General features: G+C 49.3%; 1 protein-coding gene across 18 annotated transcripts in view; it reads left to right on the forward strand.

Moving 5' to 3' along the window:
- Positions 1–25256, forward strand: part of ABI3BP (ABI family member 3 binding protein) — a 1784442-nt gene that overhangs the window by 1725321 nt on the left and 33865 nt on the right. For all 18 annotated transcript variants that reach the window (XM_086934483.1, XM_086934484.1, XM_086934487.1 and 15 more), the window contains one exon: positions 21876–21998. In XM_086934483.1, the coding sequence (XP_086790609.1) occupies positions 21876–21998 (123 nt within the window). The remainder of the gene's footprint in view (positions 1–21875; positions 21999–25256) is intronic.

Below are 25256 nucleotides of genomic sequence, written 5' to 3' on the forward strand. Positions count from 1 at the left end.
CCAAGAGTGGTGTAAAAAGTGGCATAGAGTGGAGTGGCATAGAATGGATTGGCATAGGGTGGAGTGGCTTATAGTGGAGTGGCTTACCATTGAGTGGCATAGAGTGGAATGGCATAGAGTGGAATACTGTGGAGTGGAATAGTGTAGAGTGACGTATTGTGAAGTGGTGTAGAGTGGAATAACGTAGAGCAGAGTATTGCAAAAACGATTGACGTAGTGTAGAGTGGCATAGAGTGCAGTGGTGTAGTGTGAATAGTGTAGAGGGGAGTGGCATTTAGTGAAATAGCTTCGAGTGGAGTGGCATAGAGTGGAGTTGTGTACAGTTGAATGGTGTAGAGTGAAGTGGCGTGGAGTGGCGTAAAGTGGAATACTGTAGAGTGGAGTGGAATAGAGTGCAGTGGGGGAACACTTGAACTTACCGGCCCTGAGGAGGGGGGAGGAGAGCAAGCCCCCACTGTTGCCGCCACCGCCAGGAGTCCACTCGTGCAGCCTACAGCGCCGCCGCTCCGGGACTACATCTCCCGGCGGCGCTGCTTCTCACGCACCAGGGAAGCGCCAGGAGGTGCCTCAAAGGAGCGCTCCGCTTGGCGGAGCGCGGGGAACACTTGAACTTACCGGCCCTGAGGAGGGGGGAGGAGAGCAAGCCCCCACTGTTGCCGCCACCGCCAGGAGTCCACTCGTGCAGCCTACAGCGCCGCCGCTCCGGGACTACATCTCCCGGCGGCCCTAGCGGCGGCCCTAGCGGCGGCCCTAGCGGCGGCGCTGCTTCTCACGCACCAGGGAAGCGCCAGGAGGCGCCTCAAAGGAGAGCTCCGCTCCGCTCCGCTCCGCTCCGCTCCGCGGGACGCCAAGCAAAGCCCGGGCAAAGGACGGGCCCTCTGTGGCCCTCCGTGGACCGAAGGGGACAGGACAGGTCACCCCCCTTGTCACTTCTGCTAAAGGAGGTAGAGTGTACACACATTTATTTGACTTTTTTCTGTAATACTACTATCTCTACTCTGATCATGCCCTGTAAGGGGGAAACAAGCCCAGCTGGGCAGGGGTGCCCAGGTCAAGTGGTGCAAATGCACCAAACGATTAGCACAAGCTCACTGCCTACTGTTCATGTGATAGACATAAACTGTCCTTGTTACTCTCCATCTAGTACGCTATCTCCTCCACTAATCTCCCCAAGAGTACATAACCTGTCCCTGTGGGATGAGCTAAACAGTCTATGCAAAACAAAGTATGTCAGTGTGGAATCACCCTCTCTCGCCAAAGGCACCTGTACCACAAGTACTAAAGGCAGTACACAGGAATCCCCTTTTTTGTTGAATAAAGTTAACACACAAGCCTCAGTACTTTCACGGCAATTACCCGTCAAAAGAAAGCATGATGAGGACAATGCCGAAGGGAATCAATCCAAATGCCATAAACCTTCTGTAAGCCCTCCACTGTCTGTTCATAATCTCCCTACCACCATGGAGACTGATGCCAAACTGGATGAACTAATATCTTATTCCCAGATTCCTCTACTGACTCAGATTGAACAACTTGTTAAGACCATCATTTCCCCACTAACAGAAAAAATCAACGCTATAGGGGAAAGGCTCTCGGGTCTAGAGAATAAAATCACGGCTATCCTGAAACCCATCAATAATTCAGTAACATCGAACCGACCCCAGCCATCTACTACTTTCCCAACAGCTAAGCCAACTCCCAACCACAAAAGCGTTCAAGTCACTCTTCAATCCCCTAAAATCCCAGATTCAACCACTTCCAAAGCTCCCTTCAAATCTACTATATCAAGGCCCTTAGAGGTCAAAACAGTACGCAAAGTACCGCACATACACCTCCCGCCAGAAGCCGCGCCTTATGTGTCCGTCCTCTCAGGAGTACCAGCACTTGCGATGGGAAAAGCTGAAAGTCAGCAGGACCTATTGAACAAAGTTATATTCTGGATGGGAAGAAATAGACCCCTACCACCGGACAAAGATGGCGGAATCTTGAGTGTGAGAAGGGTGGGCTGGTTGGGCCCACTACCAAAAAACATTTCAGGGGACTTGGTACTGGTTAGATTCAGGAACAGGAACATCGCTCCATACGTAAGATCTTGTCCGCCCCAAGAAGGGGATGGCCCAATACATATTTGGGATCTACTTGACTTTTATCCCTGTTTGCCAAATATCCCCCGGTTAGGACCAACAATAGCCTACCATCACTCGTTGGGTGGGGGAGTCCAGGTACCCACTGGTATTAGTTTCTCTGTTTCCAACAGATTTGATCCATTGTACAACTGTCACTACTCTTGAGTCTACTCACCTTAAAGGACAAATCCGTGTATCTTTACTCCTGATAGGGATAAACCCCTTGAATAACATGTCACACCACTGAATTTTGAGGCTGGGGATATGTCTTTTTTGAAGTGACGTTGTTCTTGAATGTACATATTTATTTTTAATGACTGTCATTTGTTTGTACGCTTTTATGATTTTAAAAAAACAATATCGAATAAAGCATTTTCGTATCGAGTGCAGTGGCGTAGAGTTGGGGAGAATTGCATAGACTAGAGTGGCAAAGTGTGGACCGCGTAAAGTCGAGTGGCATACGGTACAGTGGTGCCTCAGTGGTATTACGTAGGGTTGAATAGCTTTGAGTGGAATGGCATAGACTGTGGAGTGGAGTGGCGTGGAGATGAATGGAATGGTGTAGAGTGGACTATCATAGAATGGAATTAATTGAATAGACTGGAGTGAAATAGAGTGAAATACAGTAAAGTGGAGTCGTCTAGAGGAGACGTGTAGAGTGTAATAGCATAGAGTGGAGCGGCATAATATGGTCCCGCGTAGAGTCTACTGGCATACGGTACAGTGGTGCACAGTGGTGGTACATAGAGTCGAATAGCTCAGAGTGGAGTAGCATAGACTGGAATTGCATAGAGTGGTGCGGTGTTAACTTGAATAACATAGTGAAGTGGCGTACAGTTTAGTGGCATAGAGTATTTTGGCATACAGTGGAGTGGCATAGAATGGAGTGGATAAGAGTGGATTAGCGTACAGAGGAGCTGTGTGGAGTGGGGTAGAGTAGAATAGCGTAAAGTAGAGTGGCATACAGTGGTGACAGTGGAGTAGTATACTGTGGAATAGCGTGCAGTGGTGTACAGTGGAAACATTTAGAGTGGAGTGGGGTAGAGCAGAATGGCATGAAGTGGAATACCATAGAGTGGAGTGGCGTAGACTAGCATAAGGTAGAGTGGTGTAGAGTGGACTAGCATAGAATAGAGTGGTGTGGCATAGAGTGAACTACTGCAGAGAAGAGTGGCGTCAAATGGAATGCCATAGAGTGGAGTGGTATAAATTGGAATTGCATAGAGTGGAGTGACGTGGAATGGTGTAGAGTGGACTAGCGTAGAGTGGAATTAATAGAAAAGACTGGAGTGGCATAGAGTAAAATACTGTAAAGTGGAGTTGTCTAGAAGGACTTAGAGAAGAGATGTGTAGAGTGTCATAGCATAGAGTGGAGCGGCGTAAAGATGATTGCGTAGAACAGAGTGGCATGAAGTGCAGTAGCTTAGAGTAGAATAGCATAGAGTGGAGTAGCATAGAGTTGAGTGGAGTACAGTGGACTGACATATGGGACAGTGGTGTAAAGTGGAGTTGCGTACAGTCGAATAACATAGAGTGGAGTGGCGTGGAGTGGCATAGAGTTGAGTTGGACATGGTTGAGGGACATAAAGGGGGGGTCCTATAGAATTAAATAGTTTAGAGTGAAAGGGCGAAGAGTGGAGTGGCATAAATTTGAATATCCTAGAGCAGAGTGTCATAGAGTGGAGTAATCAAATCAAATCAAAGCAAGCTTTATTCGGTTGTGTATAAAACATCCATAAAGCACATATTATAAAACACTTTAAAAAGGATACATTTACAAAGAGCTATATTATTATAAAAAAGTGTCAATAGGATGACTTTTTCACACAATTCCATTCGTTCCATAGAGTGGAGTAGTGTAGAGTGGTGTTCCTTAGCGTGAAATGCCACAGAGTTTTATATAATCAAGTAGCGTAGAATGGAATAGTGTAGAGTCGAGTGGCATAGAGTGGAGTGGTGTAGAGTGGACTGGCATATTTTACAGTGGTGCAGAATGGAGTTGCATTTAGTCGATTATCATAAAGTGGAATTACGTACAATGGAGTGTCAAAGAGTGGATTGGCGTAGAGTTGAATAGCGTAGAGTGGAGTGGTCCCAAGACGCGTTGTCCCCATGGTAATTCTCATAGAGATTTTAGACATGTCTGCAGCCCAAAGTGCCGAAAAAGAATTACACTAAAATTGGCAGAAAGGTGGCTGCTGCTCCAGAAAGCGATCTTTTTGTAAATTTGTTCATAGTTTTGGAAATATTAAGGATAATCCAAATTTGTATATGCAGGAATACGGATCCTTTGAGGATCCAACTGTCCTCGTGCTCAAATATGATAGTCAAGTATTGTTGGCAGCCATCTGGGGTCTCGGCCTGAATTCCACCAAAAAACGCCTTAAAAAAATAAAAGGGGGGAGGGTAGGAATACCCTCATCCCGCTAGATGTGGTGGTGGGGTCCCAGAGGGACCCTCCAGTGGCAAAAAAGCATAAAAAAGGCTTTGGCGTATCCACAGCTCCTGGCAACAAAAAAAAACCGAAGTGTGGGCTCCAGCGCTTCATTAATGTATAGTCCCTGGTGGGTCAGGTTCCAGGCACATTATCAAATATATGCAGCAGGGGGGACACTGGGGCCCCCTCCTATAGCTTATGAAAGCCCTGGGGACTGCCACCTCTCCGAGGATATGGTTTAAAGTATGCAGGGGGCCATGCGGCACCCTCTGCACCATGGGAACTGCCACCTCCCTGGGGCTAAACATAAAAGGTTTGCTGGAGATCCGTACAGCCTCCCCCACAGCCCCTGGGATCGTCATCTCCCGGGGCTATACATACATTAATGCAGGGAGCCCACTCAGACCCTCTGCAGCTCTGGGGAACACAACCTCACTGGGGCTACAGTTAAAATGAATGTGGGCCATACAGCCTGACCTACAGTCCTGAGTTCTTCCACCTCCCGGGGGCCATAGGTCAAATGATTGCGGGGTGCCCATATGGCCTCCCAACAGCCTTGGGGACCACCACCTCCCTAGGGCTAAAGATTAAATTATTGGGGGCACATGTGCTTTCCCACAACTGTTGGGCTCACCACCTCCCATGGCTAAGAGCTACAACGAGGGGGGCCGATCAGCCCTCCTTGTGGAGCCATGGATAGCTCTGGGGACTGCCACATCCCAGGGCCGACTTCTGCTACCTCCCAAGGTGCCCTCCCTTGGGAGGTATCTTTTTGCTTTTGCGTGGTGGTAGAAGACAGCCCCCGACAACCAAAAGGAAACTTAATTCCATAGTTTGTTAGCCGTAGCTGTCAAATTGCTCTGGCTTGCAGAAAACTGAGTGTTTATCTGTTTCCCTGCACACACTATGTATGGAGGGAAATAGATTAAAACAATTGATCTGCCTTTCAGCAGCCCCCTGTGTGTCAGAGCAATGCCGGCTCCCACAGGAGGCAGGGAGCAGACTGGGGCTGCAAGGGTCTTGAGGCTCCCCCTGCAATCCCATGTCACACTGGGTGCCCTGGGGCACCCAGCTGAATTGACCAAGACCCGGGGTTTCCTGTCTTACTTTTGGTTCTGACGTCAATTGTTTACTTTGTAGCCCCCCTGCTGGATTTTTTCGCAGTGCGTCATTAGCTAGTGTTGTGAACTTGTTGGATAATTTAGTTTGCTGGGATTTTGTTTCTCCTTTTTTCTTAATTTGTATATTGGATTTAGATGTTATACTCAATGCTTGTAATATCTCCTCATTATTCAAAATTGATTGGGACTCTATCCACGAGTCACATAATTCATCCATATTACTGAGTTCTTCCTTTTCATGGTGTTGTTTTGACTCTTGTCTTGGTGTAGAATGGTTATTGGGTTTTTCTTTACAGACGACGTCCAATTTGATTTTAATCTTTCTATCTGGCTCACATCCTGACTCACATCCTGAGACATGGATATTAGAAGTATGAGAATGATATACTGCCCCTGGTTGGTCCATGTTAGTGTCACTAATCAATAGTGATGGCAGTGTGGGTGTTAATGTTACTCTAGTTTGACTTAGGTTTGTAGTGGGGTTCTCCAAAATATTAACCGCAATACTGTCCGAGATACTGTGTGGGCTTTTACACTGCGCTCGTTCTTGCTCCTGGCTGTTATCTCCTGGTTTTGCGTGTACTTGTGCTTGTATTTGAATTGTGTGCTTGTTATTCCCCAGATTAGGCGACTTGTCAGCCTCTTGCGGCGTTGGCTTGCTCATGTTTGGCCCTTCTGTTCCAATGGTGTGTAGTGTACCATTCATAGGTTGCGCCGGTATTATAGATGTCAATTTGATTGTTTTATCATCCAACTGGTTGGTTACTTTGTACGGCGTCAGTGGTTTTTGAAGTCCGTTAATCTTTGCTGGCATTGAGTAAATGGCTGCAACTGGGTCTTTTAAAAATGTAAATTTAGCAGTTGGATTCATTGAGCCAAAAATGTAATAGATTGGTGGTATTAATGGGGTTGCGTGGTTTCTTAGTGAATTAGTTGCACTACTTTGAGGGGAGGCTGTCCCTTTGTTATCCATTTTGGCTTTGATTTTCCATTTTGTGGGTTGTGGTGGGTTTGTTCTTGTCCTACCTGACCTCATTATTTTGGTCAATGTTGTCCTCGTCTGTAATGGTATATGTTGGTGTGTAAATCGTGATGACACGTATCGGGAATCTTGTTGTGGTGCTATAATTGAACTTAGCCCAGGATCCCCCTTCACCCAGACCACTGTATGTTCTCACACTTCACCAAGTTGCACCAATTACACTATTTGGCACCGGTTGGCCTCGAGTAACCCCTGTATATTGCGTGCCTAAGCGATAATTATAAGTCCACGGGTGAGGTACTGAGGGAATTCAGGTGCAAGCGCAGGCAGGCGTGAGTAGCAGGATCCAAGGGCCGCCACCAACTACCTGAGAAGCCACTCCATGCTGCTCCACGCACCACCACCACACCCCCACCAGGTTCCACAGGCAGGGGCTGGTGAAGCCGAAGGGGTGAGTGTCTGCAGGCCACGATCCAGCTGGCCGCTGCTACGCCTTTGCACCTTCACCACGGACTTTGGGACCATTTTTGGCACTTTTGGCACCACGCCCACCACCGCGGCCACTGCAAGCTGGAGGAGGCAATTGCTGCTACACCCCTATGGCGGCAGTGATGGCAGCCGGAAACATGGCCGCAGCCTTGGTGCAGCACCCCAGCCTCCACTTAACTCCGCTCAGCTCGGCCCGCCCGAGTCATAGCACGGCACAGCACACAACCATAGTCCCGCAGTCCCTCAGCCTCCGACCTCACAACTCGGCAGGTCCTCCGTCAATCCCTCCGTCAATCCCAGAGTAAGGACTCACCGCGAGAGTGGTGGAAATCTCCCGTGCACCCCCCGAGGACTCCAAGCTGATGCTGATGCTGACTCTGTACATGTAAGACAGAGCACCGGAACCCTGTGCTCTGTGGGGGGCCGATGATTAACCGTGCCTGGCGCCCCCGGCTCTGCTGGAGCTCGTCTGCATGGAAATCAGCGGGGGGGTCGCGGCTCAGTGGGACCCCGTCCGTGTGGAGAATCAGCGGGTGCCGCCGGCATCCTCCGGCATCCTTCTCGTTCACTCGCTCACTCTGGCCGCGTCGGTGCAAAAACACGTCTTTGGACTCTCCTTGATTGAAATCTGAAGCTACCACCGTACCCCAGACATAGGAGCCCATATTGGTCTATCGATTTCTTTAGTTATGATGATAAATTATGACATGAGGCTAATGTATTAATAGAGAGACCCTTTGACAAAGCTAAAATGCCTGCTTTATGTATAGATTGATGTCCTGACAAAGCAAAAAGACCTGATTTTTATGTATTAATGTTTTGAACTTTTGAAAAAACTTGTAGTTCTGCCTTATTTAAAAATGACAGTCTCTTATATTGTAATGTTCAAGTCATACTTAAAATGGTACACTTCATATTTGGTTGTCCAGCCTTGTGGCAAACCCCACCCCTCGCGGCTCAAAGCCAAAGACCATTCATGGGTAAAAATATGTTTCTTTACATTAACAAACTATAAAAAGTCACACAAAAAACAAGGGGTTTTTTTTTGGTTTTTTTGTCCAGCCTTGTGGCAAACCCCACCCCTCGCGGCTCAAAGCCAAAGACCATTCATGGGTAAAAATATGTTTCTTTACATTAACAAACTATAAAAAGTCACACAAAAAACAAGGGTTTTTTTTTTTGGTTTTTTTAAACACCTTTATTAGAATTGTACACATCATACACAGCTTCCCGCCTACAACCCACCTGGGCCGGCGAAGCGACAAAGTTGGAAACAGTCGAGCAGTTGGTAAGACAATATCAGGCCATTCTAGTAGGACGGCCAACAGATCGTCGGAAGCGGTCTCCAGATCGGAGGCTTGGCAGCCTAGATCCGTTGCTACCCCTATCATTATCCCCCAGATGGTCTCCCCTTTCCCCCCCACTTGGCTGTTTTGGAGAAAGAAGCAAAGCCAGGTAAGTCTATTGCTTCTCGCGCCCAGGTTTCTTGTAAAAGTATTAAGTTTTTGGAACTAAGGTAGGAGCCCCACTCTAGGCAGTCTAATTTACTAGAGAGCCCAGCCACATTCCACGAAATTACAGTTATGTGTGGTACTTGAACGCGTGGCGGGCTCACAACCATATTGATGGTCTCTTGGTGGGCCCTATGAGTTGGGGAGGGATATGTGAAGCCCGATGGACTAGTAGCAGTGGGTAAGGAAGGGTTCGTCATGGCTGGCGTCTGGATCGGTTCATCTAAGCTTGTTGTCAAAGTATCCACCAGTGTATATGTATTCGTGTCGAGTGTGGGAACTGTGAGTGAATTGATGATAGTTGGGGAGGTTGCAGAGGCAACATTCCCCTCTCCAGCCACCTGTCAATCTACCATATCTAAATTACTGTATCGATTTTGTGTTGGTAGATAGGCAGGATAGTGAGTTCTATATGGTCCGGGAATTCCCCTCCTATAACCAACACCCCCCCTCCTCCTCCTAGTGACAGTTTCCCACCCAGCCTCATCTCCGTAACCAGGGAAGTGCTCAATTGGTCTCCCCCTGTGTGAAGGGTAATTGTTGATCTCTCTGTGACGATTTTCCCAACCCTCCAATAGCTCTTGGTGGTGTCCCCACCTGTGATCCTCCGAGTTGTATAAATTGGAGGGGTAGAAAAATGAGAGGGGAAGTGTTTGGATGATGTTACCGAAGTCCTCATCAGTAGCACAGGAGCAAATATATGCGGCTGTGTTGGGGTCTCTAAAGGAGACCAGAATGCAATCTCCTCTAATGGATTTCCTAGTATGCCCCACCCATGCTACTCTCTTAGTTGTGGAAATGTCACTCGCTGTTCCTCTCGGAAGTGGTCTATTTACCGAGAGCCAGTTTATTACTTTGTTCTTGAGTGAGGTGTATGTTTCAAATGTGGGGGGGTCGAGTTCAGGGACCCCAGCCAAAACTACGGTGTAAGGGGCGGCTTCTGGTGGGAGATTTACAAACTGTAGTTTTCGTTTGGTATGTGGCTTCTCTCCCTCGAGTGGGGGGTCATGCTTAGTTTTAGTCAATGGCGTAGGATTTGGTTTTGATGAAGAGGCAGGTTTGGGAGTAGCAGTATTTGGTTGCTGTGAGGGTGTCGGGGCTTTGTGTGCAACTTTGGCTTGGGGTGCATTGTTTTTTGCAGGTTGTATGGGTTTAGGTTTTGGGTCTGGTGGTTTATTATTCAATACAGCCTGCAGATTATTACCATTAGAAGGTTTAGAGCCTGTACCCTCCTTTGATATCTTGGTCATATTGCTATCAGTTTTCCTAGCATCGGCTAGTTGCACAGTTGCCTTTTCGATACTCACTAATCTTGCTTCTATCTTAATCAGTCTTGCCTCAAGTGGACTTAATAGGGTCCTGAGCAGTGAACCTATATCCTCCAAGGTGATGTCATCTGAGGAGTTATCTAGTTGAACATTATCAGTAGATTGTGAAGGTGGGGTTAATTTAGGTGGTCTGGAAGTGGTTGGTGTTCCTAATCTTACCCCTGTTGGACCAAGGGCGGTTAGTTTCCTCCCCTTACCTCTAGTTTGTTTGGGTTTAGGAGTTTTGGACCTAAGTTCTTCTGGGTTTTGTGGCCCTTGCTTCTTTTTAGGAATGGCCCCCTCTCTAGCTCCCTTATTGTTGTCGCTATTGGATTCTATGGTTAGAGCTACCTCTGTGTTCTGCGGTGGTATAGGCTGGGTGTTTTGGGTGTTGGGTAGAACCATCAGGCTCATGTCCTCTAGGTCGCTTGGAACATCTATAGTGAGTTCTGGATTGGTTGTTAAAGTGTCCGTAAGGTGGCATGGTACCTGATCAGAGCTATGCGTGATAGGCCTGCCCAAACTATTTTCAGGCGTTCTAGCTAGTGCCATGGGCCCCATAGATGATCTCCTTACCCAATCAATTTCTTGTGAAATTCTTCGCTCCAGGACTTGGATCTCCTCGATCAGGAGTGAGCCAGCCTTGGCAAAGTAGGTGTCAATAGGGCCTTTAACCGCTCCGGCTGCAGCAAGGGAAGATGTTTTACTTCTTGTTTCCCGTGTGCACGTTGCTCAAGGTGTCAGTAGTCTTGGTGGGGCAGGCAAAGAGAGGGGGCCCGGACCGGACTCTCCCGTACTCGAACGGCCTCAAACGGCCCGCTCTTTGCCCGGTCTTCACCCCGTGCTCCGTCCCGCGCGCGTCCCGCGTCGCGGATGAGCGGGGGCGGATTAAGTGTACCAAGGCAGGGGGCGTGGCCACCGGGGGAAGAGGCACCAGCTGTGTCAGCTGAGGCTGCTGGTCCTCGCAGTCCTCCGGTCGGCTCCACGCGCAGTCGAACACTCTATGCCACAGCCTGGGAGCGCGATGGTTCTTCACCGATTGTGAAGCCGCTCACACCAGTAAGGCACGAAGGATATGGAAATGAGCGGCACCCGCGAAGCGGGTGTCTCGAAAAGTAGCGCTGTTTGTGGATTCAAAGAGCAGCAGGAGTCTGTCTCTCTCCGTGAAGGGCAGCAATCCCCAGAGGCACCCACTCGATCAGTGGACTCAGGCGGTCTTATCCCGAGAGGCAGGGGGCGTGGCCGCCGGGGGAAGAGGCACCAGCTGTGTCAGCTGAGGCTGCTGGTCCTCGCAGTCCTCCGGTCGGCTCCACGCGCAGTCGAACACTCTATGCCACAGCCTGGGAGCGCGATGGTTCTTCACCGATTGTGAAGCCGCTCACACCAGTAAGGCACGAAGGATATGGAAATGAGCGGCACCCGCGAAGCGGGTGTCGCGAAAAGTAGCGCTGTTTGTGGATTCAAAGAGCAGCAGAAGTCTGTCTCTCTCCGTGAAGGGCAGCAATCCCCAGAGGCACCCACTCGATCAGTGGACTCAGGCGGTCTTATCCCGAGAGGCAGGGGGCGTGGCCGCCGGGGGAAGAGGCACCAGCTGTGTCAGCTGAGGCTGCTGGTCCTCGCAGTCCTCCGGTCGGCTCCACGCGCAGTCGAACACTCTATGCTCAGCCTGGGAGCGCGATGGTTCTTCACCGATTGTGAAGCCGCTCACACCAGTAAGGCACGAAGGATATGGAAATGAGCGGCACCCGCGAAGCGGGTGTCGCGAAAAGTAGCGCTGTTTGTGGATTCAAAGAGCAGCAGGAGTCTGTCTCTCTCCGTGAAGGGCAGCAATCCCCAGAGGCACCCACTCGATCAGTGGACTCAGGCAGTCTTATCCCGAGAGGCAGGGGGCGTGGCCGCCGGGGGAAGAGGCACCAGCTGTGTCAGCTGAGGCTGATGGTCCTCGCAGTCCTCCGGTCGGCTCCACGCGCAGTCGAACACTCTATGCCACAGCCTGGGAGCGCGATGGTTCTTCACCGATTGTGAAGCCGCTCACACCAGTAAGGCACGAAGGATATGGAAATGAGCGGCACCCGCGAAGCGGGTGTCACAAAAAGTAGCGCTGTTTGTGGATTCAAAGAGCAGCAGGAGTCTGTCTCTCTCCGTGAAGGGCAGCAATCCCCAGAGGCACCCACTCGATCAGTGGACTCAGGCGGTCTTATCGCGAGAGGCAGGGGGCGTGGCCGCTGGGGGAAGAGGCACCAGCTGTGTCAGCTGAGGCTGCTGGTCCTCGCAGTCCTCCGGTCGGCTCCACGCGCAGTCGAACACTCTATGCCACAGCCTGGGAGCGCGATGGTTCTTCACCGATTGTGAAGCCGCTCACACCAGTAAGGCACGAAGGATATGGAAATGAGCGGCACCCGCGAAGCGGGTGTCGCGAAAAGTAGCGCTGTTTGTGGATTCAAAGAGCAGCAGGAGTCTGTCTCTCTCCGTGAAGGGCAGCAATCCCCAGAGGCAACTTATTAATCAATACAAGATTCATCTCCACAGATTCAAGTGTAGAAACAACACCTAACAAACAACAACAAACTTAGGGGTCTAAATTGAGGATTCAACCGTAGTCCTCTACTCTTCAAAACCTTGTCAATAGTACAGAGGTATGAATGCAGTATGCTAACAAACCAGATCACCAGATGTGAAGAACCAGTAACGTGAGTCCCCCCTGGTGTAGGATTCCCATCAACGGTCTTGTGATGATCAATATTATCATTTGGTAGTCCTAATCGGGTATTGTGTCTCTAGATCATTGAGACCGGCATACCCCGAAAACCAGATAAGGGGTAGCGACCCACAATCACTTGGTACTACCACATGTTGTTGATGTGGTGGGAAGTGCAGTGTAAAAATATAATAAGTGGTGATTTTAAAAAAGGATAGGGAGCTCAACCCAGAAAACTTTAATAATTGTTTGCCCCTTCCTTGCTAAAAACAAGAACAGTGAAATATCGTCACCGCAGTACATACAAATAGCTGCGGGGAGACCAACATGTTTCAGCCACTCAGGGATTAGTCCTTCGGCTTTCGTCAGGGTCTCTGTTCTATACCAATACTACTGCATCAGTCGTGAATAAGGTGTGAAAAAATATATGAAAAAAACACACAAGTGAAAAACCAACAAAGGATACAATTTTCCTTCAGTTGCTTAAACTCCTCTCTTCGGCACCTGGTTGAATATGTACTATTTAGGGAGGACAAACGTACAGGAAAAACACAATCTATTACCCTGGTCTGTAAGCAGCATAATAACTTCTTTAACAACAATGTATATACCAGCTTATTTACTCACCCAGTGTGTCCGGGGAGTGGACCTCACCTCTTCCTGGACCTGGCTCAGGATATGTGAGACCCCGCTCTACAATAACAAAAACCGACTACGTCAGCTACACATACCGGGCAACCAAACATGTAGCTACTCTGGTAGTGTTTATGTCTACGTAATCTAAGGTATTCTGTATATGGAGTCAAATGGCCCCCATCGATAAGTTCACAACACACCTGCCCTCCATCTCCCTGCAAACTACAGGCTGAAGTAAACAAGGGTTCACATCATTACAAATATGTAGCGCAAAGTTAACAGAATAGCCTGCCCAAAGCGTCTAGCTGCTAAGGCAGGTAATCCTACCTGTCCGTCGGTGTCCCGGGCCGTGACTGAGTCAGGGGGAGGCACCATCCCCAAAGGGTTCTGACTACTTCACAGTTTGGCCGGGGGACACTCAACCAATCACAACCGGTGAGGGAGGGGCTGGCCAAATCGCAGCCTCCTCACCTATCACCCTGTCTAAGTATTATATTAATGTGAATGCCGCGTACCTCATTATTACCGCCTGCCCTTGATTGCAGGACCAGACATCTTAACTGTCCCGCGCGGTGTTTACACTGGCAATGAGGCACTGGGCGCGTCCTCTCGCGAGAACGGGCCGATCTAGAACTACAAGATGATATCATGTCATAGATGATTGTAGTTCTAGTACACAACGCGGAAGGGATTCCGGATTGTTGCTCCTAGCGTAGCCCAGAGCGATGTCACATGGGCCGCCTGAGCTCAGGACCGGCTGGGAAGTAACTCGGCCTGGATACAGTTAGCTTCCCACCCTGGGGGTATGCATATAACTGGATTCTGTCAAGCGCTCGTTCAGCCATTAAAAAGAAACTACACGATGACATCATGTCAAAAATAAGTGTAGTTTTTTATTCTGCTTCTGGTGAAGCGCTCGTTCAGCCAATACACAAGAACTACACGATGACATCATGTCAAGGAAAAGTGTAGTTTTTCATTCTACTACTGGTTGTGGGCTTCTGAACTGTGAACAGACTTTGCTAATAATCACAGGCAAGACGAGAACGTTCCAGCAGGCCTCAGAATTGCAAGTACAAAAAAGCCAAAATGACTAATTGCTAATTAGACATTGTCGGACGTAGTGCTCCACCGCAACTGGGCACGTTAGGAAAATTGGAAAAAATTAAATTAGAAATTTATAGACTACACGTGACTTGTGAGCTGGAATTAAGCGGTAAGTATACGCACATGACACACCCTGCTCAGGCACTGGAGCACATCCAGATAAGCAGGTGCACCGTCGTATGTGACAGGACGCTAGGTGCTCTTTAAATACTCATTAGTTCTTGGGCTCAAAAATGCTGTCACCAGAAGCCAGCTCGAACTGTATCCCAACGGGAATAATACTGTTAAGTGAGGGGACAAATCCTCTGATTTCCAGTAAAAGTCGCGCAAAGTGCTATTCATAGGGGCACGCATCGACTTGATCAAGACAAAGAGACCCACGGAATGTCATCGTTCAGCCCTTGTTTGTGTGTCCCCAATTTGAACACCCACCTTTGTTCACGAACGAACAGGTATCTGGACACGTCACTCACATGGGGGGGAATGTACGGTTTCTCGAGAACATGCCATTTAAAATCTGTTTCGGCATGGTTACACGTGAGGAAGTGCTTCGTGAGTTTGGAGACATCTTTCCTGCAGCGGAACGTGCTCTTATGTTCCTGCATCCTCACACGTACCTTCCTCGTGGTCATACCCACGTATCTTTCATTACATGTGCACGTGATGAGGTAAATAAGGTTGGTGCTGTTGCAGTTCGTAAACTGCCGCAGCTCCCAAGGCTTATCTGTACCAATGTCCACACTCGTGACTTTCATTGTTAGAGGGCAAATGGAGCAACCTCCGCAGGGATGATGCCCTATTACTGGCGGGAGATCCCATAGGGTACCTAGTTCTCTCCTGGGTGTGCTCTTGGGACGTGTATGTACCAGGCGGTCCCTCAGGTTGGTAGAGCGTTTGAAAGCGAACAGAGGAAAGGCGATCTTCTCTTTGCCGCTGTTCAGAATTTTCCAATGTTTTCTGATCACTTTTTGGACCAAGTTCGATTTGGTGTTGAAAGTGCTCACTAGAGTGAGGCGATCCAATGGGGGTTTCTCTATGCGTGGTTCCAAGAGGGCAGCCCGATGGTTGTTCGCTGCTCGTTTATATGAACGTTGGATCAATTTCTTGGGGTAGTGTCTCTCTCTCAGCTGTTCAGAAAGTTCCTCTGCATGGAGTTTGAAAGTGTCTGGGGTAGAACAGTTCCGATGGACCCGGAGAAACTGTCCAAAGGGCAGATTGTCCCTCAGAGACTTCGGATGTTGACTCTCATACAGGAGCAATGAATTCCTCGCCATTGGTTTTTTGTACAATTCACTCTCCAGGCCCGTCGAGGTGCTGTAAATAGAGAGATCCAGGAACGGGAGTCTGTCTTTACTCATTTCCATCGTGAAGCGGAGGTAGTTATTCTTGCTGTTAAGCCATTCATGAAACAACACCTGCCTTCACCACTTTGGTGAACATTGTTCATGCACATTACAAGTGACAAAGACATTGTGTGAAATAGCTCCCACAATTCTTTATAATCAATTATCTAACGGATTTGTGTACCAATATTTTACCTTATCTTCAAATTGAACCTGCCTAAAAGAGGAAACAGATCCTTACTCTCAAGTATTGGCAAGAGGACGGACTTGAATCTATTTCAATCCTATTTTATGCATGGTTGTTTAAATATTTTATGTTCCATACCTCCAGTCTTTCCCGCGGGTGCTTGTACGTATTATTTGTTGCACTTTAACTTGGCGGAGGGAATATTATCCTTATGTTTGCAAATTCTAAAAGAAAATACACATCCATGTGTAAAAGCAACTCTTATCATCTCTAATGGCCTTTTTACCTCTAAGTCCTGACATCACTCAAAGTTTGAACAATTTGAAGTCTCACCTGCACTTCTATCTATAGTCTCCAAAATGAGTTTCACTCGTTTATGTCGCCTTTATCACAATTTCCACAATCCACTCTTCCTAAAAGCAAAGAACCAACATCAGATATCCAACTCTTATACCCTGATCGCATTAGCTGTAGACGTCTTTGTGTCTGTTCGTTCATTAAAACTCCATACCTGTCGTATTCTGCTTAATGCCGATTTGACCACCTTTCCACTCCGCTGCCCTCATCAATCCGCACCCATTCTCTGTTAATTAAAAGCGCGTCATTATTATCTCGAAGTTATGACCGCTATCTATTATACACCAATTTTGCATCGTTAGCGCCCTTACCTCACTTCTCGAACTGGCGTCCCGTGTACAGGCAGCGCCATCAGCTTGTCTCACGCCCGTTATGTGGCGTCCCTAAACATAAAAAGGGGACTACCCCCATAAAATCTTGAGCGCCATCTTAGAGTGGGGATAAACTTCACTCGGCATCTCTTTTCTGTTCTATTAACAAATCAAGAACTCCATTCATGCTCTTGAGTGTTTCTAAAAACGCAATTTATAATGTCCATCATCAGTTTGGGAAATGATCTACCCCATAATCTTCTTCCGCTCGAATATATTGTCTTTCTTGACTTTAAAGAAATATATATACATTACACATATTTAACCCGAACATTTGTAAAGTTTTTCTCATATGTCTGGTAACAGTTATTCTACTGCTCCGGGGCTATTATCTCCGGAGCAATGAGGGATAGCCGGGCAGCCAGCACTTTAGCTTAAAGTTTCGCATCAACATTTAGGAGAGATATCGGTCTATACGAACTGCAGAGGTTAGGGGGTTTACCCGGCTTCAAGATGGTAACCAACTGGGCTTCCATCATCGTTCCCGGCATGCTGCCCTCTTTGCCTATGTCGTCAAATAAAGACAGCAAGTGCGGGATGAGTTTTTCCTGGAAAGCTTTATAGAACCCCACAGTCAGGCCATCAACTCCGGGAGCGCTGTGAGACCGCATGGAAGCCAAGGCCTCAGAGACCTCGTCCGCCTGAATGGGCGCCATGAGGAACTCTCTGTCCGACTGTGCCAAAAACGGTAATTGTATATGTTCCAGATAGTCGTCTATGTCGGTTTCCAGGTCTATGGACCTGGTGGAGTATAGGTCGGAGTAGTAGTCACGGAAAGCAGAGATGATGTCCACGTCTGTCGTGACCGTGGACCCTCCCGGGGTATTTAGTTCTGTCAGCCAGGGAGCGCTCTTTTCCTCGCGCAATATTCTGGCCAGGAGGGAGCAGGGGCGTTCAGCTTCCCCATAGGTCCTCGCCGAGGCGTATTTCCCCATAAAACAGACCTCCCTGTCTGCTTCCTCATTAAATTCCGAGACCAAAGTCCTAATTTCGTCGGCTACCGCGGGATCAGGGTCCGTAAGGAGTCGTGCCTCCAAGATGGCTAGTTGAGACTCCAAGGCATGAAGCCGCTGCCGAATAGCCTTCAGAACGCTGGAGTGTTTGGCCATGAGCACCCCGCGGATGAACACCTTGAATGCCTCCCAGACAGTATGGAAGTCTTCCACAGAGCCTAAGTTCTTCTCGAAGAAGAGGTCAATCTCCTCCGCCACCTCACCCCGGAACGCGTCGTCTAGCAGGGCATAAGGCGGAAAGCGCCAGATAAACGGGGGGATCCCACGCCGCGGAGCCTCTAATGTCAATAATATAGGCGAGTGGTCGGACAGGGTGCGCGCGAGCACGGTGCACTCAACAATTTGATTAGTGATGGAATGAGAGGCCAGCCAATAGTCGATTCTGGTGTGGATGTCGTGAAAGGAAGAGTAGTGTGTATACCCACCCCTGCCCGCATTGCGAGACCTCCACACATCTACCATATCTAGGGTCAGCAGCTCGGCCGTTTCGCATGGGGCCCGAAGATCTATCCAACCCAGGGTTTAGCACCAGGTTAAAGTCCCCACCCCCCAGAGCATGGAGGTGGAGGGGAATTGTCTGCAACTCTGAGCTAGCCGGGTGTAGAAGTCTGGGGAGTCATAATTCAGACCATACACATTAACTATAGTTAAAGCGTGTCCCTTCCCTTCACATCTCAATATGAGGTAACGGTCCTCGGGTTCTGCAATAAGTGGACGCAGAGCCAGCTTGGAGCGAGGGTTCACCCACGTCAGCACCCCTCTGGAATGTGTGGTGTAGCCCGCTGCGGTGGAGTTACCCAACAATCCCCTATGCTGTAGCAACTTACTTGTGAGTGGCAAATGTGTCTCTTGGATCAGGGCGAGATCTACTTGGTGTCTTTGCAGGTAGTGAAGTACCTTCCTCAATTTTCTATGGTCGTTAAGCCCCCTGACATTCCAAGTTAGCACCTTCAGGGTATCTGTAGAGGAGGCCGAGGCCATTACCTGGCGTTCAGCCATCGGGGTTGATATAGAACAGTACAACAGCACAGTACCACGTTATCACCAGCAAACCTCGAGTCCCCTGAGCAGTGCAGTGAACGTGTCAAGGACAGACCCCCCCAGTCATACCCCCACCCCCTCCCTTCCCATCCCCCCCAAACACTGTAACCGTCAAAGCAGCGAATCTCTGGAACCACCCGCCCCAAAACACCCCGACCCACCACCCACAGCAGACCCACCCCAACCTGGTCCGACAGTATCACCCCCTCCCCACCTCCCAACAGACCCATCCCAACTAGGGTCACCAATTAAAACAGTGTGCTAAACACGCAGGGCAGCAGGGAGCCGAGTGACTTAGTTCCCTCCCTCATCTCATATCGCTCGTGTGCCCCTCCACTCGCACCCGCCGTGCACAGCACCTCAGTGTCGCAGGAGTCATAACCCTGAGGATAGTTCAATACTCATTTTGTGCCAGTAGTGCCCGCACACACGTCCCATGATCAGGGTCCTTTTCATTAAGAGGCCAGTGACAGGGCTCTCGCACCAGGCCGCAGCCCGCCCCCAGGGCAGTAGAAGCACAAAGCCCCATCAAGGTATTCCCCCCCCCCCGTCCCCCCCGCACCCTCCAGCAATTCCACTTATCTGTGCGATCAACAATGGTCTCTTAGGTCCACGATCGCCCCAGCTCCTCTTCAGACTGAAGAAACAATACGCCTCTGTCCCAGAGTCCCCAACTCAGAGGCACAGAGTAGATGCTGTCACAGACGTTGTTCAGTCTTGCTCATCCAGTCGGCTGTCGGCGTCCTCGTCCCCGGGCGGTTTTTCAGAATTCGATTTCTGTTCCTTCGCCCACCTCTTTATCGCCTGTTGCAGCGCCTTGGGGTCTGTGAAGATATGAGAGTGTCCCCCCTTATTGACGCGGAGTTTGGCTGGGTACAGTAAGGCGTAGTCTAAACCCAACTCTCGGAGCCGCTTCTTGTGGGGGATAAACTGCTTCCGCTCCTCCTGGACTTTTGCTGTAATGTCCGGATCCAGCGAGATGGTGGATCCCTCATATTGTAGGTGTTGTTTGGCCCTCGCCAGGCGGAGCGCAGTGTCCCTATTCCTGTAGTTGAGGAGTTTCGCTATGATTGGGCGCGGAGGCGCGCCAGGCTGCGGTTTGGGGCCCAACGACCGGTGGGCCCTCTCAACCGTGAACATGGCCGAAAACACTCCGTCTCCCAGCAGTTTCGTGAGGAGATCTTCCACAAAGCGTTCCATGGGGCCAGTGGAGGTGCTCTCTGGAAGGCCTGTGATGCATAGATTGCAGCGTCGCGAGCGCGCCTCCAAATCTTCTGTCTTATCACTCAGGACCTGCATCATTCTTTCCATTTTCTTTTGCGCCGTGTTCAGGTCCGTTTGTGCCTCCTCGACCTCCGTCATACGTCTTTCCGCCATATCTTGTCTTTCTGCGTGCTTGTCCAAGCGTTCCGCCATTCTGTCCATCCTATACGACATAGCGTCGATCTTGGACCCCAGGGTCGATATACTGGACTGTATTCCCTGTTCCATTGACAATAACATAGTCTTGATGTCCAAGTCTTCGCTGCGAGCCGCCTCGGTATGTGTCGTGGGGCCGTCCTCCGTGGCCGGGCTTTGTTGGAGCAGCCGTTTTTGGGAGAAGGGCAGCTTACTCTGTGTTCTGTCCCCCTTGCCCATTGTCTTCAAGTAATCGATTGCTGTGCGGCGCCAAGTGGATGGACCGCCAGGTAGCAGAGAGCGCAAGGAAAGACGGGGGCCCTGCGCTGGTGAGTACCCCCAGAAGCCCTAGTCGCCACCCGGAGGAGGGTGGGGGTGGGTCGGCTCGTGGGGGGGGTCGCAAAGTTCACTCCACTCTCGGCGCTCTCCGTGTCCCCCTCAATCCCTGAAGCCCAAACCTCAATACAGTCCAATCAGTGGATCTGGGGGGGGGGACCGCCGGCCAAGAGACCTGTGCGCACTTTATTTCAAGGGGGGGGCTCCCCCACCACTCGAGCGCGTCGCTTCAGCAGACTTCAGGTGGGACCCAGAGCCACACAGTGCAGCGCTTATGACGCCAGGAAATGGCTCTGCGCTATCCAGGGGGGGGGGGCGACCTCCACGCCGCGAGGATCCACCTCGATGATGCCTTCCGCCGCGCTCCCCAATGTGCCTCCTGGCTGGGGGGGCGCCACAAAACCACAAAGTCAGACCACCATAGGGCTGTAGGCTCTCACCGGAGTCTCCCGTTATGTCCAGGGGGGGAGGGGAGGGCCACGCGTCTCTCCGTACTCCCGAGTCCAATCGCGGTCCGAAGGCCGCCAGCAGGGTCCTGTCGCGTGGGCTCTGGCCGTCGGAGCCGTGTAGCGGGCAGCGGTCCGTCAGGTTTCCTCACCTCAGGAGCGCGAGGGGTCGGGGCTCCGAACCGGTGTCTAGCGCGGACCGCGGACGCACGTCGGGTGACGCCAGCCAGATGGTGCGATCACTCGGGCCCGCTGCTTGTGGCCTGGACTCTCGGCGCTGCGGGCTCCGTCCAGCCCGGCCGTACTACGCGATCCCTGGCGCCTCTGGAACCACCGCTGGGTCCCCGCTAGTGAAGGGGTCGGCTGGGACCTGGTTACTGCCAGATTACGCTGCTATAAAAGGATAATTCAGGATATTCCGGGCAATGCACGACGGAGCTGTGGACCTAGGCAGCCATTTCGCTTGCCGGCTAGCTCCGCCCCCACAAAAAACAAAGGTTAACGTGACATTATAGTTAGGTGAAAATGTCTGTAAAAATGTCATAGTTTAATCTAAATAAGACACGGAGATTCACCAATCATAGTTAACTGAAGTAACTAAAATTTGCGTTTTCACCATGTACCTCACAAAGTACCTCATTCATGATGTATGCTATGACATCATTGATAACATCATTAATTCATTAATGACATCTAAAATTACCTCATTGATGACTAAACTGTTCATAGCAAAGGTGCGAGTTATAGTTATTTCCGTCGACTATAACGAATGGTTTTCAGTTTCTTTTTCAGTGTACTGACGTTTTCAGCTGTGTGTGTGTGTGTGTGTGTATATAATAATTATTACATTTCTCCACAGCATAAGGTGTAACTAAAATGGTGTTGAAGAGTGACTTCATAGCTTGAAATGTTGATATTTAAAATATTTGGTTGTGTTAACCTTTCTCATAATATTTCTTCTATTTTCAGGGAAATTTTATAATATAGGTGACGAATCAGGTTATGGAGAAGATCACTGTCAGTTTGTGGATTCGTTTTTAGATGGAAGGACGGGTCAGCGACTTCTCCCAGACCAACTGCCATCTAAAGAAGGTAAGGCGTTGGAGAGTGACTGATGACTGCAATGCCTGGATTATATCAGATTCACCAGTCACAAACAACACCACCGATTAAGACATATATTTATTGTGGCATAACACACATTCTTGTGGGTAAAGAAGTGTGGAATTGCCAAACCAAAATTACTCCAAAATGAATCCAAGCATTGTTATAATTGCAGTAATAGAGGTTCACTTGTCATCAGTGCCAATATATTATAAACTGAACCATGCATAAGAGAGTATGGTCTAATTTTCAATTTTCAATTACATTATGTGTTATGCTTTTCCTTTATTTCTGGCCTGGTTGTTCAGTGTTCATGGAAAAACGTGTGCCTATGACCACTTTGTCTAGCAGACTGAATGCATGAAATGTCATTGGAATTTTAAAACCCTAGAAAGAAATATGACTATTCAATTGGTGATTATCAAACATGATAGCTGCTTAGCCAAAACAAAAGTAGCTAAAAGTCCATAATCTAGAACAGGCAACTAGATTAGTAGCCATTAATTTCCTGGCAAGTCTGAGTCTGTATTTGTTGGCTGCATTTGACGTAATGATCTGACTGCCCAAAAAGTTTGGATATCATCATATGAATAAGTATCAGAACTAGAGGGTAGTAAACAGGAAGTGTAACTCACAGGAATAAACCCTAACATAGTGTGAATGGTTGAAGAGGTGTCTATTGAAGGAGAAAACCTAACGGGTGACAGTGAAATAGCAGCAGGTGCAGAGGTGCCCATCCTAAGAAATAAATGGTATTGTGAAATTTTTGTTAAGTTCCTTAAAGCCAGACTTCAAATAGAATTTGAATGATAAAGAAATGGGAACTAAAGGCCTCACTTACAGTTTGGTGGACAGAGTACTCAGCCACAATTAGCGGTACAAAAGGGGGTGGTGATGGACGGAGCATCTGAATCAATCAAACACTCACACCCAGTCAAAAGATCTGGGTTTAATCCATCACCGTTCTTTAGCCCACTCCGCCACCCCAGTTCAGACATGGCTATATGTAAATCAGTCTGACCCTGTGCCTCATGGGAACAGTCCAGCCCAAACTGCCAAGCCATGTCTTCCCTGGACCGTAAACAAGCTTCCGGGGACCAGTTTCTGGCATTCCAGCCGTCTTTAGCCCGGCTTGCTTGAATCCAGTGGCAAAGTAAGCAAGGGACTCACGTCTGAGCATACCCTGCCACAATTATGGCGGCCAAAAGCGGTACAAAAGGGGGTGGCGATGGACGGAGCATCTGGATCAATCAAACACTCACACCCAGTCAAAAGATCTGGGTTTAATCCATCACCGTTCTTTAGCCCACTCCGCCACCCCAGTTCAGACATGGCTATATGTAAATCAGTCTGACCCTGTGCCTCATGGGAACAGTCCAGCCCAAACTGCCAAGCCATGTCTTCCCTGGACCGCAAACAAGCTTCCGAGGACCGGTTTCTGGCATTCCAGCCGTCTTCAGCCCGGCTTGCTTGAATCCAGTGGCAAAGTGAGCAATGGACTCACGTCTGACCATACCCTGCCACACTTATGGCGGCCAAAAAGCGGTACAAAAGGGGGTGGTGATGGACGGAGCATCTGAATCAATCAAACACTCACACCCAGTTAAAAGATCTGGGTTTAATCCATCACCATTCTTTAGCCCACTCTACCACCCCAGTTCAGACATGGCTATATGCAAATCAGTCTGACCCTGTGCCTCATGGGAACAGTCCAGCCCGAACTGCCAAGCCATGCCTTCCCTGGACCAGAAACAAGCTTCCGAGGACCGGTTTCTGGCATTTCAGCCGTCTTCAGCCCGGCTTGCTTGAATCCATTGGCAAATTGAGCAAGGGACTCACGTCTGAGCATACCCTGCCACACTTATGGCGGCCGTCCATCACCACCCCCTTTTGTACAGCCACAAACATGGTGGTCTACTCTGTCCGCCAAACTGACTATCATGTTTCTGACAGGGATGCCCACGCTGTCTGTGCCGGTGTAAACCCTACACTGACGGACCAACAGAATTACAGGGAGTCTGGGTAAGTACATCAGACTGCCCCTAATTCTGCCCCATCGGGCCCAAACAGAAAGAAATAAAAATGCTCCCTTCCCACACCCTAGGAGAAATGTCGCAAGATATTAAGGTCAATTGATTTTTGTTTTTCAAAAACAAGCTCCTGTATTGGGAGTTTGTTTTCGAACAACAAAAAAGTTTGCTGAGCAACTGCGTGGAGAAGTGTGGCTCAATGGTTAGAACGGCAGACCCTGATACAGAGGTCTAGCCCGGAACCAGGGTTCAATTCCCGCCTCGGCGGGTCTTGGGCTCAATTTCCGCGGACCTGATAATTCTCGCCTCGTGCCTATTTTAATCATGGGTCCCACTCTGCAACTCTGGGAAATAGCTTGCTTAATCTCCACAATGGCCCCAACAACGCTAGGATGCCTGGCTTCACCTTGGGGGTGCCCAGGAGTGGGCACTTCACAGGGAAAAGCCTGGAAGGGTTCCACAGCGGTATGCGTTCAAGCGCCTGAGATACCCCTTTGGGGGTCGATTCGGTGCGCTATACAAATACTACTACACATTTACATGAAACATGGCAACTGCTCAGCAAACTTTCAGTGCCATTAGAGGAGTCGTGGAGGTGGAAGTGGTTCCTCTGAAGGCATAGAGATTTCCACAAGGCAAGTGGAGATCTCGAAATAAGGAGGGCAGTAGTCTTGCTAGAGTTGCGGAGGTAATGGCCTCTGCAACTCTGACAGGGGGCAGGCCTCCTACTAAATCAGGTCCTCACTGTCTTCTCAGAGCAGACTTATGGTTGAACATGAATTTTAAAGATAAGGAAATTAATGCCATCATTTCAAGTGTGGTGGGCAGCACAGACCCCACCAGGAGAGCGGACGCTCCAGTGTTAGAGGATTACCCCCACACCTAGAGAACACAACCTGGCTGGCTTCTGAGCTGCAGAGGCTCCATTGATTTTACTCTTTCTTTGCTGAACTGGTGCCATTGATGTACAAGCTGAGCATCAGAAAATTGGTAACACCTCGCTATGAGATTTTTAAAACGCATGGATGTCCCATATTTACAAAAATACGGTGCACCTCTGTGTTTCCGCTAACACCGGCGCAAAAAGCTGTTTTGCGCCAGCGCCGGAACCCTTGCACCATGTTACAAGGGTGCCTGCGCTGCAGGGCCGATTGTTTATGTGCAAGAAGGAACACCTGCACAGAAATAATCTGAGTCACTTAATGCTGTAGGTCTG

The sequence above is a fragment of the Lissotriton vulgaris genome, chromosome 8 (assembly GCF_964263255.1).
Source record: "Lissotriton vulgaris chromosome 8, aLisVul1.2, whole genome shotgun sequence".
Lineage (NCBI taxonomy): Eukaryota > Metazoa > Chordata > Amphibia > Caudata > Salamandridae > Lissotriton > Lissotriton vulgaris.